This window comes from Abramis brama (genome assembly GCF_963993115.1).
Source record: "Abramis brama genome assembly, chromosome: 25".
Lineage (NCBI taxonomy): Eukaryota > Metazoa > Chordata > Actinopteri > Cypriniformes > Leuciscidae > Abramis > Abramis brama.
In genome coordinates this window covers 27661065-27681064 of record NC_139987.1, presented here as the reverse complement: position 1 = coordinate 27681064, position 20000 = coordinate 27661065, and the positions used below count along the sequence as shown (strand labels likewise).

Genomic DNA, 20000 nt, shown 5'->3' with positions numbered 1-20000 from the left:
CAGCCCATGTGTAGCACTACTAGCTAATAGAGGGTATGTGTGTGACGTCGCGTGACTTCAGTTACACACACTGAGTGGCAGAAACTCTGAGTGACAGCATTTGTTTTCAGCGTGAATGCCACGAAAAACACACGAAACGGGAAAGAGCTTTGAGATTGACTGTATAAATAGATTTGACCAGAAATCTGAGGTGTATTTTTACAGACTGCTGAAAGATACAGAACAGAGAAGCAAATAAATCACTGCGATTCACAGAAACAACTGGATCCAGGCAGAGAAAGGGGGATTTACAGTTTTAATTTTGTCTCAATATTCTGAATTATGGGGTAAAATCACACCATATATATTGTATTGTTATATATTACATGGCTGGGTTGAATTCTAGTGTAGAGTGCGGTGTGTTATTTCTTGATATCAGCCGCTGCTGAGTATAACACACCGTTGCCATGATAAACAGAGCGTTGCTATGGATGCAGGATTCTAACCGTAGAGACGGAACGGACTATTTTCTTTAGCGGAAGCAATACAATCGTTTTTAAATCAATAAACTCCTTTTTAAATCAATATTTTGTGTCAAATTATTGTTTTATTTGGTGGGTAGCCATGTACTAAGCGGGATAATGTAGAGCGAGGCGGTTGTTATATCGAATAAAACCCCTTCAGGCTGACTCAAGCTCCGCTCCGCGTCGGGGTCCCGATCAGCCTGTCGGGGTTGTATTCGCTATAACAACCGCCTCGCTCTACATTATCCCTTACATATTGTATTGACAACTCATCAATTAAATATTTACCATCGTATATTCTGCATAATTGGACGTTTTTAAATAAACACTGACAAAAAACGACACAAGTTTTAGTGCTGGGCGATATGATGATATATATAACACTGATATAAGGGGCTGTTTACACCTGGCCACTTCATGTGTTTTCTCAGATGGGATAGCTATCTGATCGTGAAAAGACCAGGTGTAAATGCCCTCCGAAACGCATTCGCTCAAACCACTTCAGGAGGAGGTCTGGGCCGCATTACAGACGAAACTGGACAAGTGTAAATGCATCTGGTTGTTGAAACCACATATGGAAATTGTACTCCTCCCAAAAATGCTAAAAAAATAAACGTGTGAGAGCGTGTTATAGGCTATATATGTAATGTTATAGCCAGTTATGACGACGCTATGGAACACGCATCACCGCAGATGAGAAGCTGAGCATCTATTCATTAAGCCAACGTGCAAACTATCGCAAATCAAAGTGAAAGTAAGTCGCAGACGCTTAACACACAATCATCATCATCATAATTAAAAGTAAAGAAACGAAATGATCTTACCAGGGCTATTGCCGCTCTCTCTTACTGCGGTGTTTGATTTTGAAATTTTAGCTGATGATCAATAAAATGCAGCTCATATCTGTTGCTTTCGTGACGTGCACTCCATTAAATCTGCATATAGCGCGGGAATTGAAGATCGGATTTAAATCCGTTTCGCAAAAACACATTTGATTTATGTGATCAGGTGTGAATGGAATCGTTTTGATAAATCAGATAGCTATCCGATCTGAGAAAACGCATGAAGTGGCCAGGTGTAAACAGCCCCCAAGTGATCACATGGATTTAGACCTATATTGTGTTTATATAAAACATTCACAGGCAAATGTGCTTTATGTATTTCCCCGGCGTTGAAATCAGGCTCATATAAATGTCAGGAAACACGATTCCTGCTGCATGTCAATATCCATGATCACTGGATCTTCGGTAAGTTGTAAGAAACACTATATCCAGTCCAACCTTTAGTTTAAACTGATAATCGTTTGTTTTACTGGCGTTTTCACAGTTTCCTCTATTAAATCCAGTCACTCCGCAGCTCTTCTGCCACTCAGTCCGGCTGAGGGAGTGTGTTCCCGCGGGAAACTGACGTCAGTGCATTCCCTCTATAGGAGGAATCATTGAGCCGAGTGTGTATCTTGTGTGTATGATGTTTCTTTCACTCACACAGAAATGAGTCTGAACCCATTTGTCTTCATGACACCGTTTTCCCATCATGAACCGATGATAAATGTGTAAATGACAGTGACGGCAGATAAGCAGGAAATATGGTGTGGAAAATCCTCTGATCCACATGCTCTCAATGAAACTGCTGTAAGAAAGCCTGATGTACAACACTGAGAGTGGTGTAAAGTCAGTGTTAAGCCGTCTAATCGCATTAATATTCAGGTAGAAGCACAAAACTCATTACAGCACTTGTGAAAACGCTGGCCATCAGCATGTGCCGCCACACGGTCCTCGTCCCAATGCTTTATTCACGCTGGAACTCAAATATGTACCCAGGAAAGCATGAGGATAGCGAGGAGCGAATGCTGAATGAAAACACACACATCTGTATTCCAGCAGCTTCCGCTGGACTCACAGAAGCTGAGAGGAGATGTTTGAGGGAAAGATGAGCAGAACTGTTAAATATTACATCCTAGGATCAGCATCTAATGCCACGGTTGGAGAATAGACCCGTGTGGGACAGTAGAAATGAGTTGAAACTTTACTGATTACTAATAGGACTCACTTTGGTTTGGATGCGGCGTGTGTGCTAAATACTAGCACTTACCTTTTCTATTCTATGCTATTTGACATGTAACAACAGGTGTGTGTAACTATTTGACAACTCTTAAAGTGACAGCAGCCTAATATTCTTTGGATAAAAGCGTCTGCTAAATGATTAAATGTAAATGTAATGTAAATGTGTGTCCAACCCTTTTAGGTTGCTGAGCGTCTTTGCGATTTTACAACAGCTTCAAAGGTCACTCACACAATCATATTCATAATGCATTGATGCTTTGAGTTTTATTTTAACTCAGTTGTCAAAGTGAAGCTGCTTCTGCACTGATGCCAAACTCATTCAAGTCACTAGATTATTAAGTCCCCTTGTAGTCAGGTATTTGATCCCTTAAAACTCATCTTTGATCACAAAAATGACATATTTTAAAAGCCTTAAAATATCTTGAATGTAACTCGACACCCTGGCCTCATTTAGTATGCGCGGTTCTATGAATATGCAAATGAGCCCCGCCTCCACTCACTCACTCACTCAGAGATCCACTGGTTGACGATCACACGTTGATCTGATTGGTTACAAGGTAGTTTGTGGCGTCAGAAACACCAGCGATTTCAAAGCGTGTTTTTGAGACTGTCTTTGGTTCACTGCAGTTTTAAGGAGGAAATACTCAGCAATGCTGTCGACTTATGAATTTACACATGGTTTGTCTTAAAGCATATAAAAAATGTTTTACCACACGGGGATTTACAAAGTGATTATGTAATAAAAACATTTTGCGTTTTAATTTTCAGAAAAACAATTTGTGTATTTGTTATTTGTTGCAAAATTTGTTGAGATTTTGCACATATTGACCCCACAGAGATTCATGCACATATTGACCCCACAGAGATCCATGCACATATTGACCCCACAGAGATCCATGTGAGATTTAAACATTTCTATTTTCAACTATTTTTGAGTTTTATTTTAAACAATTCCATTTTGCAGCAATTTTATTTCCAAGCAAAAAAACAAAACACAATTTTTACAGTACTAAAAAAGTTATAACATCTTTATCAAAAATACAGAAATACTTAACTAATTGACATCGATTTGTAAAATGTTTTATTTTTATTTTTAAAATTTTTAAAGATTTTTATTCTTTAAAAAAAATCTTACTCTTAATCGTCATATAAGAATGCTTTCTGAAGGATCATGTGACACTGAAGACTGGAGTAATGATGCTGAAAATTCAGCTTTGATCACAGGAATAAATTACACTTTACTGTATATTCACATAGAGAACAGATGATTTACACTGGAATAATATTTCACCATTTTGAATCAAATAAATGCATAATTTCAAGCTTTTGAACGATACTGTAGTTTCCTGGATGATGTGCTCGGTCGTCTGCATTCACACGATTCTGTGTTTCTCTTGCAGATCTCAGGAAAACCTTTGACCAGGAGCCTCTGGGAAAGGAAGTGTCTCTCGAACAGGAAGTGCTTCTCCAGTGCCGCCCGCCTGAAGGAGTTCCTGCTGCTGAGGTACGGGTTTATTCGTCCCCACACATAGACTGTAAAAAAAGATGGATGACGCCCTTCACTCTCTTCCATTGGTGAAAAGTAGGGATGTGACGGTGCGGATATTTTCCCACCGGTTAATCCACGTGTAACGTGGGGGGTTTTAAATCGCTAATTTGAAGACGAGAGTAAAATGTGCGCGTTTTTAATTGTAGTGTCTGTTCTCTAACTGAACTAAATGATTTTATACCGTCAACACCAACTATCGTAGCAAACCTAGTGAAAAGTGAAGCCGCCAAAGTCCTAATATGGCGCTGACATCTTGAACTGATTTGGGACCTGATTCTGCGCAGTAGTGAACGTGAAGTGGAGTCACGATACCACACACACACACTCACACACACACACTCACACACACACACTCTCGCAGGAAACCGTTAGTACAGTTACTGCAGAACAACTCATTACGTCAGTGTGAAATAAACATGTAGAAATTACATGTCCCCGAAAATCCACAAAAAAGCCTCAGTGATGCTTTGTTTAGAGGAGCTGTCAATCACAGCTGTCAATCATGACGTCACATTCCAGTTTTTATAGATCAAATGTGACCCTGGACCACAAAACCAGTCACATGGGTCCATTTTTTGACATTGAGAGCTGAATAAATAAGCTTTCAATTGATGTGTGTTTTTTTATGATAGGACCATATGGCTGAGATACAACTATTGAAAATCTGGAATCTGAGGATGCAGAAAAATCAAAACATTGAGAAAATCTCCTTTAAAGTTGTTCATTTATGTTGACGATTGTGCAGCATTCACTCACAAAAATACATGTTTTATATATTTACGGTAGGAAATTCACAAAATATCTTCATGGAACATGATCTTTACTTAATATCCTCATGATTTTTGGCATAAAAGAAAAATTTATAATTTTGACCCGTACAATGTATTGTTGGCTATTGCCACAGATATACCCGTGCGACTCGAGACTGGTTTTGTGATCCAGGGACACAAATAACAAACTAAGACCAAAAAAACACAACAAAAACCCACTTAAACTTACATCAGCGTGATAAAAACGACCTAAAATGACTGAAACATCTTCGGAAAAAAATGTATTTGAAGTGTAATTTGATTGTTTAGTTTCCATCGCGTCTATTAGACTTCATGGTTTATGATCTATACTGGGACCAATACTGGGGGCGATCGAGACTCTCTCAGGACTTGATCTCCACACACCAGCACTCTCCTGATGAGTTTTATATCCAATTAGAGATTAACGTTTGTTACAGGGGCCAAAGCAAAGGTAAACTCCTGGCCGACTGATGTGTAGATAACTCAATCACCTCGACTAAATGTCAGACTTCGTTCAGAAACATTTACCTCAGCGGCCACCTGTTAATTCCTATTTAGCTACACGGGACATATTGATTCAGGCATCGATTTTAGCCGGAGTGGGCTGTCAGACAAACTTGTCCTAAAGTTTTAGCTAAACAGGATTAATAGATGGCAGCTGTAAAGGATTTTCTCAAAGCATCCAGTCTTTTCCCCTTTAAATCGTCCATCTTTACAATAACAAAGAGTAGGATGCAACAATTTGATGCAAATCCGCAAGCGAAACCTCCTCCAGGCAGGCTTAACAAACTCAATGGACAGATTTCGGAGGAGGGTTTGAATGCCTCGGGCTGTTTTTCCCGCTCTTTTAATCATCTTAACACTTGTAATGTCGACCACCATTAACTTGAGACTATCTTTAGCTCGCTGGCGTTGACGTTGAGGGCGTGGGCATGTTAAATAACACCCCGGATGTTTGCAGGAGGATGGGATGTTGTGTTACGGATGCGCACGTGCTCGTTTTCAAAAGAGGAAATTGCAGGATTGCTGGGATATCGTAGAGAAGTGTGAGCGTTTGGTCGTGTGCAGATAAGAGCCTCTTTCATTCAGCGCTGCTGCTTTATAGACTCGTTTGCTAAAGGCCATCAAATGCTTCTGAAAGATCACAGAATGAACATTTGGCTTGTTTGTGGCCACAGGGAAAGAGTTTATTTCCTGTTTGGGCTGAAAAAAAAGAAGTGAAACAGACGTATATGTGAGTTGTGAGTTATGAATGCACTCAGAAATGAGATGTATGGATGCATATGGGTTTAAAAAGACAATTAATATTTAGTAATATTATCTGTTCATGAGAACTGAATTGAGCTGAATAATGAAATTAACTTTGCAACATTTACAATTGGACTCTATTGGACTGAATTAAATCATCACTGAACCAGGGTTAATATCGTAAACGTAAATCGTTCACTGAAATAAAGCTAAAATAAAATAAAATAAAAATAGAAAATTAGAAATGTTGCCTTGGCAATAAACTGATATAAGTTGAAGCACTAAAATTATTACCTGGAAATAAAAACTAAAACTAGCAATATTAAAAATGGCAAAAGCACATAATGGAATAACTTTAACATAAAACTAATGTTAAAACTAAAAGTAACATGAAAACTAGGAAAAAAGCTAATTCAAAATATGAATAACTATAATAATGAGCTGAATAATGACACTGTTGTCTTTGGTAGAGCTGCTTATTGCTGAATTGAATTTGTTTCATAATTGATGAATTTTGCAACTTATTGTCCTGTTTATTACGGCTTTGAAACACTCTCTATTGTATAAAGCGCTTTACACTCTTAAAAATAAAGGTTTTCTTTCACAGCGATTCCAGAGAAAGAACATCATCAGTTCTTCAAAGATCCACGTTTTTAATAATCGAAAGAACCTTTTGTGGAATCGATGGAAAGATTCGACGGATGTTAAAGTTCTTCACGGAACCATCGATGCCAATAAAGAGGCTTTATTTTTAAGAGTGTAGAAATAAATGTGACTTGACGTGGATGTATGATATTATCGGCCTAGTGAATGAAATGTGTGGTTGAGCTTCACGTTTTTTTATCAGCTGGATCTGAAGTAAAAAGCTCTCTTTGAATGACCGTCTAGCGACGCTTAAGCAAACATAAGTGAGCATTCTGGGTCAGATCAGAGCGGTCTCTCCAGGGAGCGTGTTGATTGGCTGAGAGCGTTTCCTTTGATTCGGCTCTGAAAGGAACCGCGCTTGACCTGGAAAGGCCCAGTTAAGCGAGCAGAAGTTCATTGCAGGTGGAAATGCTGACAGAACAAATGGCCCGCAATCAGAAGGGAGCCGTTTCCCATCAATTCCACAAACTCGGGGAACGAGTTCTTCTTTTAAAGGAGCACGGGCCTGGATCGGCACAACAGCACACTTTGGCAGCGGAAAGATCTCGCATTAAAAGCAATTTGTGTTGGGAAAAACTGTACATCACAGATGGCGCCGCTTCGTTTCACTTGGCATATTTTGCTGAAGTTATTTTCCGTCTTCTGTCAATTGTTTGTGCCGTTATGTTTTTCAGCTCAAACATGATTAGATCTGAGCTGATGCCATCATATATCAATACATCTCTGTTCTTTCTCTTTGCATCCATCGCATCAACACTTGTATTGATATTAGTGAGTGCATTCATATGATAATCTGCATCAAATTTCAATTCTTATTTTTTTGTTAGTTTATATTTGTCTAAAAAACACTTTACAATAAGGTTAGCATGAACTAACACTGAACAATACTTCTACAGCATTTCTTAATCTTAGATCTCAGTATTTACTGATGAATTAAGATCTGCCAACATTAGTTGAACTAACATGAACATTTTTATTAACTAACATTACATTTCTACAGCATTTATTAGCCTTTGTTAAATGCATTAGCTAATGTCAACACATCAAGAGTTGCTGAACATACAATTTCACTGTTTCTACTTCAAAATTGCATGTTTAATTAGCCGTTTCTGTGTAATTAATTGTGAAATTGGTTGAAAATATGAGTTTTTTCAGTGTGCAAAGCTAATCTCGGTCATGTCAGCATGTCTCTTTAGGGTTATAGACTCATGTCTCAGTGTGTCCGAATGTTGAGCCGGTCGTGAAGCGTGTCGGCTCGCATCAGAGCTCTTCTCTGTCTCTCTGTGTTGTGCGGAGGAAGGATTCAGGCACGTAATGAGAAGAATAACAAGTCAGGAATGAAATTACATGGATCACACAATGCAATAAGAGCTCTTTCTCTCTTGGAGAGTGTAAATATGACGCTCACCGTGAGCCTCGGGTCTGCTGTTAATGACATAAAATAACCAACCGGCCTTCTGGGTAATTACATCCAGAGAGAGAGAGAGAGAGAGAGAGAGCGTACGTGCAAATAAAATAACACAATTCAATTTATTTCAGTCCATTTTGTGATTAAAAACCTGCTGAAGTATCAGTGTTTGAACAGTCGCTTCTGGAAGTGCAACTCATAATTCAGAGACGGCGATGGTGACGATAACCTGACGGGGGTTCAGTGATGTTTGCTTCTGTAGAGACACAAGTGGGGTTTATCTTTCCTCTCAGAGAAACTTTAATGGCTGAATTCCCAGTGAAGAACCATAATCCTGAGATGTGGAAATCTGGTGAAAACCACTCCCATGATGCATTGCAGATCCTTTTAGTCTTGTATAATTCTATACACTTTCATTCAAAAGTTTGGGTTCTGGAAGATTTGTAATGCAAAAGAGTCTCATCTGTTCACCAAGGCTGCATTTATTTGATCACAAATACAGTAGAAATTGTGAAATATTATTATAATGTAAAACAGCTGTGAATATGAATAAAGTGTAATTTATTCCTGTGCAATTTTCAGCATCATTACTCAGACATTCCAGTCTTCAGTGTCACATGATCCTTCAGAAATCACTCTAATATGAGGATTTGATGCTCAAGAAACATTTATGATTATTATCAGTGTTGAAAATAGTTCATATTTTTGTGGAAACCATCATAAATTTTCTTTTTCAGGATTCTTTGATGAATAGAAAGTTCAAAAGAACAGCATTTATTTGAAATATAAATCTTTTGTGACATTATACATTTACTGTCACTTTTGATCAATTTAATGTGAGCTATTCTGAATTAAAGCGTTAATTATTTCCAAAGAAATCCCCAAACCTTTGAACTATAGTGTGTGTACAGTACCAGTCAAAAGTTTGGAAACACTACTATTTTTAATGCTTTTGAAAGAAGTCTCTTATGCTCATCAAGCCTGCAGTTAAAAACAAAACAAAAAACAAAAAAAACAGTAATATTATGAAATATTATTACAATTTAAAATAATGGTTCTCTTTTTTAATATACTTTAAAATGTAATTTATTTTTGTGATGCAAAGCTGAATTTTCATCAGCAAGTACTCCAGTCTTTGGTGTCTTATGATCATTCAGAAATCATTCTAATATGCTGGTTTATGATCAATGTTGGAAACAGTTGTGTTGCTTAATATTTTTTTAGAACCTGAGATACTTTTTTCAGGATTATTTGATGAATAAAAAGTTAAAGGTCCCGTTGCATGCGATTCCATGTTTCAAAGTTTAGTTAGTGTGTAATGTTGTTGTTAGAGTATAAATAATATCTGTAAAATTATAACGCTCAAAGTTCAATGCCAAGCGAGATATTTTATTTAACAGAAGTTGACTACAAAAAACGGCTCGATTGGACTACACCCCTCTACTTCCTTCATTAGTGACATCACCAGAACCGTGTTTAGACTAACCTCCGCCCACAGGAACACAGGCGTATTGATGGCGAAATGTCAACAGACGGTTGATGTTTATCTATAATCGGATACCGCAAAAGTTTAATTCGAAGTTGTTAGTTTGCTCTGTCCATTTCACCACGGACTGTTTTTCTAACCTGGGATAATATCAAGCAGGCTTCTCTCAGCGTTTCATACTGACGAAGGGGGCAATTTCAACTATATTCCAGCAAGCGGTAAGTAGTGATTTAATATGGAAGTAGCGATCAACTTAACATCGTTTCTCTTAGTAGGATGAAAATAATCTTACTTAAACTGTGATTAATATACAGAAAGCGATCAAAGAACAATCCCTTTCCAATCGTCCAAGCTGTCAATCAATCACACAGCGCGAGTTTATCTGGACACTTGCCAAAACTCGTTATGAAATAAATGACGCTGTTACACTGCACAAGGAAGCTCTTACTGTATTTATATGCCTCATGTTTGCATTGGTGAAATCATTAGTGAGTGCAGAAACTGCGTTGCAATGATAAGATCTTTTTTCACGCGATCAACAGACTGTCATCTGCTCAACGCTCACTGCAATTTTTTATGTGATTGAAATAGATCTAAATACTTAAAAAACTTCTCACGATTCGTTAATCCCGATAGTTGTAATAGTAAAAACGTATAATAGCTGTAATAGTAAAAGTTTTCCAGATAGTTCCACATGTAATGCCAGATATTTCATATGCAAGCATTAGGGGTGTGACGAGACGCTTACTCCACGAGACGAGACGAAACACGAGATTGGGTTCACGAGAACGAGACAAGACGAGATTTTTACACAATTTTTAAGAAATCCTCAATGATGAAATATATGAATGGAAAATAGTCTTTTATTCAACTGAAAATCACAAAATGCAAAACAATTTATGTGCATTTTGAAATCAACTTGTAATGAATGTTATTTTACTTCTATTTTAATGAATTCTATGCAGTAAAGGACATGCAAACACTGCAAAATGATTTGCTATAAACTCTACTTCTCCCTGTACGATTTCACATGAGAAAACTCCTTTCCACAAATCGAACATAAAAAAATAAAACAGTATAAATAAAATAAATATAAATAACTGAAATAACACTTTAAATGCAAACAGTAAGTGTGTATCCATAATCAAAGTACTGCTCTCTCAAAACTACAAGTTCAAACAGAAACATTTTTTTTCTTCAAGCATGAAAAAGAGATAAATTAACTAAGATAAGCCTAAGATTATGGTCATGTTCTTTTTCAAGAATATAAGCATGTCGACGATTTCTGGCAGCAGTTGAGACCTTTGGGCAGGGCTGCACGATATGAGGAAAAGCTGCGATGTGCGATAACATTGTTTAATATTGCGATGTCGATATGACTTGTGATATGTGAATGTTAGCTATACTGTTCCCATGTCTTAGTGCTTTAATAGGTTCTTTGCGTGATAGGTCAAATGTTTATTACCTGCCTGGTTCAGATTACACTATTTTAGCGCGATTTTGGCACGATCCGTTTCGTGGAGACTCGTAAAGCACAACGGGCGTCGGGACGCAAGATTCGATCGTTTCATTTCGTATAGTGTGTCATAGTGGGCGACAACGCGTCTGTGATGCTTCACGACAGAAAGACTAGCATGTTTAATTTTAACGGTCCTCCACGACGGGTTGAGTGTGAGCGAGAGTGAGTGAGAGTGCGGTTACAGTGAGTGTGCGTGTGTGTGTGTGCGCGCGAGTGAGTGAGTAAGCGAGGGACAGTGAGTGTGTGTGTGTGCGGAGTGTGTGTGTGATTGGCCCGGCACACAAATGATTTAAAAGTGGCAGGGGCATCTTCAATACAAATTTCACCCTCACGCTCCATCACGCTGACATCACAACAACTCACGAGACAAAGTTTTTTTTATTTATTTTTTTTTTTACTCACGAGACAAAGTTTCACCTCGACGAGAAATCTCGTCGCGTTTTAATCTCGCGAGATCTCGTAACACGAGATCTCGTCACACCCCTAGCAAGCATGTCAGCCAATCACAGCAGTGGGCGTTTACACTGAAGTCTCACAGCAGACACGCCCCTTCAAACAGAGTGTTCAAACCAGGGAATGAAATCAGGCTAGGAAATATGCCTTTTATTTCTAAATTATAACAATTTTTGATCTAAAAAACATACTAACATTATAAGGGCACCCCTGGAAACATGATAAAATAATAAAAATAATCCATGGAATGGGACCTTTAAAAAGAACTGTATTTATTTAGAATAGAAATCTACCGTTCAAAAGTTTGGGAACAATAACTATTTTTTTAAAAAGAAATTAGTACTTTAATTCAACAAGAATGCGTTAAATTGATAAAAGGTGATGGTAACGATTTATATTGTTAGAAATGTTTTTATTTTGAATAAATGCTGTTTTTATGAATAAATGCTGTTAACGTTTTACTCATCAATGAATCCTGAAAAAAGTATTCCAAAAAAATATATTAAACAGCACAACTGTTTCCATCATTGATAATAACTGAGTATCAAATCATCATATTAGAATGATTTCTGAAGGATCATAAGACACCAAAGACTGGAGTACTTGCTGATGAAAATTCAGCTTTGCATCACAAAAATAAATTACATTTTAAAGTATATTAAAAAAGAGAACCATTATTTTAAATTGTAATAATATTTCATAATATTACTGTTTTTTTTTTTTTTTTTTTTTTTTTAACTGCAGGCTTGATGAGCATAAGAGACTTCTTGCAAAAGCATTAAAAATAGTAATGTTTCCAAACTTTTGACTGGTACTGTATGTATATTTTCTTTATGCTGTAAGTCAGTAGGCCTAGTTGTATATTGTGCAATCATTCATGATTTGCATACATCATTCAAGAGATGAGAATGATTTTCTTTCTTCAGATAATTTTTTTATTTTAACAACGTTGTGATTCATCTCAGATCTGGTTAGTTTGGCTCTTTATTGAAGAGTTTATTAAATCCCTGCGGACTGGATGAATGTTAAAAATGTTCTATTGAAGTGGGCGGTCGCTGTCACACTCTCTTCAGGAGCGGCGTGAGCGGTGGGCTGTTATGGGAGGTGTGTGTGTGTGTGTTTGCTGCGTGAGGAGGAAGTGTGTGTGTGTGTGTTTGCTGCATGAGGAGGAAGAGTGTGTGTGGGTGTGTGTGTTTGCTGCATGAGGAGGAAGAGTGTGTGTGTGTGTGTGTGTGTGTGTTTGCTGCATGAGGAGGAAGAGTGTGTGTGTGTGTGTGTGTGTGTGTTTGCTGCATGAGGAGGAAGAGTGTGTGTGTGTGTGTGTGTGTGTGTTTGCTGCGTGAGGAGGAAGTGTGTGTGTTTGTGTGTGTGTGTGTTTGCTGCGTGAGGAGGAAGAGTGTGTGTGTGTGTGTTTGCTGCATGAGGAGGAAGAGTGTGTGTGTGTGTGTGTGTGTGTGTTTGCTGCATGAGGAGGATGAGTGTGTGTGTGTGTGTGTGTGTGTGTTTGCTGCGTGAGGAGGAAGTGTGTGTGTGTGTGTGTTTGCTGCATGAGGAGGAAGAGTGTGTGTGGGTGTGTGTGGGTGTGTGTGTTTGCTGCATGAGGAGGAAGAGTGTGTGTGTGTGTGCGTGTGTTTGCTGCGTGAGGAGGAAGAGTGTGTGTGTGTGTGTGTGTGATAGAGTCAGTGTTCATCAGTCTCACCGCAGTGAACGTCAGGTGTGTGTTCGGCTCCACCACTGACAGCCAGACGACGCTCACGCTTACCTCACCGCTAGAGTAAAGAAACACGTCCATTACCCAGATTAACTGTGGAAACACAAACGTCACTGTCGCCTTCCTGTCTGTTTCTTTTGCTCAGGCCAGAGGCACAGATTTTACAAATACGTTTATATTAGCGGTGGAACAATATATCGCAATACAAAAATGCAATAATATGTATTGTGTATAGTTCACCCTAAAGAACATTTCTGTGAGGAAAAAATTCAAGTTTTGAGAGTTTTAGTGTCAGTTCTACATTAAACTACTATATATAATGTTGAATATAATGTATAATAATGCAATGGGGGAATATTTGTGTGTCCTGATAATGCCAAATATCTGATGTTACCAGTAAAAGTGGCCGACATTATATTAAATATGTCTAGTCAGTGACAGAGATCAAGCATATTCATCTAAAATAATTCAGTATTTTCAGCTTCAGAATCATGAATATTGTTATTCTGGTGTCTCTATTGTTCTTTGGGTTTCAGCACCAAGTTCAAGCCAATTCATTTACACACACAATGTAATATCAGATTTAGCATTTTAATCAACAGTACATTTTTTGTTAACCTTTTATCATATATCTTGGAGTATCGCAATAATATCGCATCGTGAGTTCAGTATCGTGATATGTATCGAATCGTGAAATTAGAGAATTTTAACTTTCCCGATCGGACAAGTATCCTGATTAAAACGTCAATAACACTAAATAATTTGGGAATCACCAAAACGCGAGGATGATTCATTCATTCATTTAGTGTAAGTGCTGATTGATAGTGAATATTAATATAATGTACTGACGGTAACAAGGTTGTGTTGAAAGTTGAGGCTCTCACAGCCTCATGAGGAGAAATGGAAACAAATGAGTGCAGTTCACACACAGAAACTCAGTTAACACTGCGGTAAACGTGTTGTTATATTTATAAAACATGATACAGTTAAGCAACATCACATGACCAAGAGTGCTGAATACCATTACGACTGAAAATGTAACACTGATTTCATATGACAGTTCAATAAAGTAAACAAATAATTAATATTAAGTCACTTACATTTTAGATGCAACATTGACTGTTTTCGTTTCAGCAGCAAAAATAGTTCCAGACGAAGAACCATAACGCATGTTTCATTACTGAATGATTCAGCTTTTTAACGAATCAGTGGAGTCAAAGATTCAATGACTCATTCATAAACAACTGCCTCATTTTTGAACGAATCAGCCGTTTGAACGAATCGTTTGAATGAATGACTCAATGACTCGCTCATTAAGACGGTCACCTGCCGCCACCTACTGGTGGTTTAGTTTCACGTTTAAAAGCATCATTCTTTCCAACGTTTCTTATTTGTATATTCAAAAAATATTTAAAACAATCTCAGAACATTATTTAATGCAGTTGTATTTTACATTTTTCAGTGTAAATTATGTAATTTGATTGGTAACAGCCCTATAGTGTTTTTTAATTCTAATTTAATTTATTGATAAAAATGTAAGAATTTAAAATGAAAGATGAAGCATATTTAATAATAAAAAAATGCCCTTTATAAAGGTAAACATATCGTAAATATTCATATTTAAATATGTCAAAGCTGATGAGAATATTGCTTCAGAATAAATTAGACACAAAATAATAATAATAATAATTTCGGACAAGCACATTTTTTACTCAGACAAGTGAATGACCAATTTAACAAGCACATGAAAAGGCTAAATATCGAGCCCTGTGTGTGTGTGTGTGTGTGTGTATATATATATATATATACATACATGTTTATATGAATATGTATATGTAAACATAAAAGTAAAGGCTTATTTTAGTGATATATAACAGCTTCTGTCATTGGCCTTTACATGTCTAATAGTCCCATAGCGAAGCAGATGCTTGTATCTGTTCCTCGGTGTGTGTGTGTGTGTGTGTGTGTGTGTGTGTGTGAGTATGCAGTGATTCTTCCATTAATTGGGCAGACCTGCGCTATCTCTCGCTACAGATGAAGTTCAGACTCAAAGCCACGAGCCGCCGTGTGATCCGCAGGGTTTGTCATCCGCTCCACACAGAAGGAAACACAATCTGATTATGCACCTGGATTAGGCTGTAATGTAATCTTCTATTGTCGTCCCGAGTCGCTCACACACTTGTTTGTTTTCTCGTCCGCATTCGTTCTGTGTTTTCCTCCTCACGAGCAAACCATTGCATATTTAACCACGGCACGCAATACATCTAATTGTTTCAAGCTTTTCTTCTTTCCTTTGACACCGTTTCTGTCGCTGAAGGATTAGCAATAAATATATTCCCTGAAAATGGAGAATGATTGTAATTACAGGCCTGATAATCTGAGATTAGCGTCTGTAGCTTTGTGTTTCTGCATTATGAGTTTGAGCCGTTCCCTCTCATCTGATTGACATCATGGCAACGATTGAGTGGATGCTATTCCTAAATGTGATCAAAAAATGCATGAGGGAAACGCATTATTAAAATTAAAATTGTGATCGCATCTGAAATGAGTTTGTGCTGATATTAGTCTAGAAGGAGAGTAATCCTGCAGTTCGTCTAGAGGCCAGTTGGACGGCGGCGACAGCAGAAGTTGTAAAGTTATAAACTCGGTTCTCGTCTGTTCTCGACAGATGAATCCTCAGCCTCTGTGACTCTCCTCGAACCCTCGCAAAGCCCGGATCTGGAGCCAAGCAAAGCAAACATGCTGAACATTTGTGCTGGCGCGCGTGACGAGTCGAGCTCTGGCTGGAGGAGTCTGCGATACTGCGCGCGGTTTGGAGAATAGCAGAGCAGTTTGGTCATCCGAATGAATCACGAATCATGTGACGCGTGTTTCCATTCTCTGTGCGTGTGTAATGCACTAAATCATGTGCATGTTTGGAAACGGGGAAAATCACTTGCAGTTTCACTTGTATATCACTAACATCGCATTTGCTTAGCCGGGTGTCTGAGCTGGGAGATATAACTAACAATATTATTACATATGTACGTTTTTCAGTCAGAGAAACCATCATTTAGAATCAAGAGCTATCGTGTCCGAGTAGATTCACAACATTTCATGCAAGATGCAAAATATATGTATTTATAATGATATTTAAATTAGGTAATATTTATTTTACAATTTATTCTTATTGATATTTATTTTTATAATATATGTTACATGTACTACTATAATATATAAAATATTCATTATTCAGAATACATATATAATATTTATTTAATTTATATGATATTTAATTATATAATATTTATTTTACAATTTATTCTTATTGATATTTTTTTATATCATATTTATTATATACACTACTTAAATATTTAAAATATTCAATATTCACAATACATATATAATATTTATTTAATATATCACCCATTCTAGTGCAGCAATATATATATATATATACAGCTCTAATTATTTATATAATGTTTAATAATAAAATAATATATATTACATCCAATATTCATAGTATATTTATATATCGCCCAGTTTTAGTTCATAGTAAAAACTGGACCCACTTTGAGGAAGTTATTATAAATGTATAATATTTGTTTATTTATTTAACCATATGTCAATATACAATATATAACATGCATATTCACCGTATGTTTATTGTTTATTTAATATATTGCACATCTCTAATTATTTATATAATGTTTAATAATATACATTAAATCCAATATTCATAGTATATTTAGTAGTTATTTATTATATCGTCCAGTTTTAGTTTATAGTAAAAACAGGACCCACTTTGAGGAAGTCATTATAAATGTATAATATTTAGTAATGTAATATTTATTTATTTAATCACATGACAGTATTTCCAATATCCACAGTGTGGTTAATATTTATTTAATGCATGTTCCAGCTCTAGTTGAGGACCAGCTGTAAGGACGTCATTATTCGCTGCTTCTTTCCTCCCTCACCAGCGGGTCCTGCACACAAGCGGGTGACAGTCTTTTTCATGACCCTCTTTTTCTTGGCAAGCCCATAAAATGGCCTTAAATCAGTGTTGTGAAAGAGCTCTGTGTTTTCATTTCTTCTTTTCTTTTCTCTGGACTCTCGAAAGCACTTGTCAGTGCACTCAGATAAAGCCGGGGTTCAGAGGTGACCGTGCGCCCGAGATCCGCTGAGACGGTCACCATGGCAACCGCGTTTTCATTCAGGCGGTCGCTGGGCAAGCCGGGGTCCTGCCGAGTCACATGGCGAAGGCCCACGGTGCTTAGAGAAAAGCCTCGTCCAGGGAGATGCGAGCGGATTTGAAACTATCTTCAGCGGAGCCGCTGGGGTCCTCCTCTATTGTGCTTCACTTCTACTGGCTTTTAAAGAGACGCTTCAGACTGAAGAGAAGAAACACTGCCGTCTGTGTCTCAGCGGCGATCGGGTCCGAACCCCGGCACTGGCTCTCTCCGGAGGAACTGTGAGGAGGTGTTTAGCAGAATCTTCATGTTGTTCCTTTCAGTTTCTTTAATGCCATTGATGGTTTAACATCCATGAAACCTGCAAAAGAGGTTCTTTGTAGTGTCAAAAGTTTCTTTAAATTATTAAAATGTTCTGAGAAACACTGAGGGAAAAAAATGGTTCTTTTAAGAACTGATCACTGAAAGGTTATTTAGGGAACCAAAAATGGTTCTTCTATGGCAGCACTGGAGCATACATACATATATATATATTATAATATATATAAAAATTCCGAACCTGCCAATGGCCGGTGACTTAAGAAAATATACCGGCCATAAATATTTTTTACCAGCCATAAATGTAATGACACCAAAATTTTAGATTACAGTGAAAATTCACAATTCTCTCTTCCAATTTTGATACCACAGCTAAAACTACTCGCCTAATATAAAGTTAAACATAATGAAAGACAAGTAAACAGTATAGTGAAATAAAAGCAAATAATCAAATTACAAGCAAAAGCACAAAAAAATACAATATAACAAAGATATATATGCAATAAACAGTGATTTTCAGTTTTTATATATACGTGACCCTGGACCACAAAACCAGTCACATGGGTCAGTTTTTGAAACTGAGATTTATTGTTTGTTTTTTTATGATAGGACAATATTTGGTCGAGATACAACTATTGAAAATCTGGAATCTGAGGATGCAGAAAAATCTAAACATTGAGAAAATCTCCTTTAAAGTTGTTCATTTATGTTGGCGATTGTGCTGCATTCACTCACAAAAATACATGTTTTATATATTTACGGTAGAAAATTTACAAAATATCTTCATGGAACATGATCTTTACTTAATATCCTAATGATTTTTGGCATGAAAGAAAAATCAATAATTTTGACCCATACAATGTATTGTTGGATATTGCCACAGATATACGCGTGCGACTCATTTAACGTGCAAAATATTTAACTAATTACAACTATTAAAAAGAGCTTGTGTCTGAAACTTGTATCTCAAACTGTCAGTCAAACCTCATAGCTCCGCCTCTATCGTGAACGAAGTGTCCCACACAGTTCGGAGCGTCTCTGCTTGTTTGCAATGCGAGGGTTAATAAAGAACTGGTTTGTTGAATAATACAGTGTTTTCTTTACTGAAGAAACACTAAAGGCACATGTTTTATGTATTGATGAGCACAGAAGAGCATCTTAGTCTAGCATTTGTCATTGAGTCATGTCCAATACTGTCTTTTTATTTTTTTTATTGCAGGAATGCATACAGAAATTTTACAAAATACACGTCGACCACAAAAAAAAAAAAAAAAATGAAAACAAAACCCAGATAAACAATATAAGAATAGATGGGGTAAAAAAAGAAAAGAAAGACCATATCATTTTAAATATATGTCTTCTGGGGGTGTTGAGTGTTTTAAGGTATTCAGTAATTTAACATCTTTTACCCTTTCTGTCGCCCCCCCGCTCTCCTGTACAGTCTTAAATAGCCTGTGTGACGCACTTTATCTTTAATAACACAAAGGTTTTTTGCCAAATGACAGAAACAACTGAGTGCCCACATATAGTTCCAGTAAACTTTATAACTTTATAATGCAAGTTTCACATTTGTCTGTAAGTGTTGGTCGTGTGCTGAAGAAGGCTGTGTGTGGGCGAGTCGAAACACGTCTGCGGTCGTTTCATTTAATTTAATTTAAGCGTCTCCGGAGAGACCGAACAGAACGCAGAGACCGAGATGCATGCGGTCCGTGACCTTTGACCTTGGGCATAAACAAACCCATCAATCAGAGAGCAAAAGAGAATGTTTTTGCTCAGATAATGAGAAAAGTTTGAGCTCACAGTGAGACTTTTGTAAGCAGAGTTTTTTTATGACGTTGCTGTCTTGGAGAAGCGAGTGAGACGTTAAAGACGCCATCGCTCCTGTGGGAAGGTGAATATTTTTCACACGTTTGTCTGCGACTCTTTAGTGCTTCACTATCTAATTAGCCTCAGTTTTAGGGTTTGTTATAGTGCATGTCTGAAGGGAGAATTAATGCATTCATTATAAACAAAATGCAATATTAATGAACCCACGACACAAACCCTGTGAAGATGCGTTTCCATGAGTTTATAAGCAGCTCACAGATGAAGATCACGTGGATTTATTCCCCCGCTCGTGGATGTTTAAGTCTGT

The 20000-nt window shown here is 37.2% G+C and overlaps 1 protein-coding gene across 2 annotated transcripts in view; it reads left to right on the top strand.

The window, feature by feature from the left end:
* The window catches only part of unc5cb (unc-5 netrin receptor Cb), a 203978-nt gene that overhangs the window by 126411 nt on the left and 57567 nt on the right, over window positions 1–20000 (top strand). For both annotated transcript variants that reach the window (XM_084103921.1, XM_084103920.1), the window contains exon 4: window positions 3967–4070. In XM_084103921.1, coding sequence (XP_083960047.1) covers window positions 3967–4070 — 104 coding nt within the window. The remainder of the gene's footprint in view (window positions 1–3966; window positions 4071–20000) is intronic.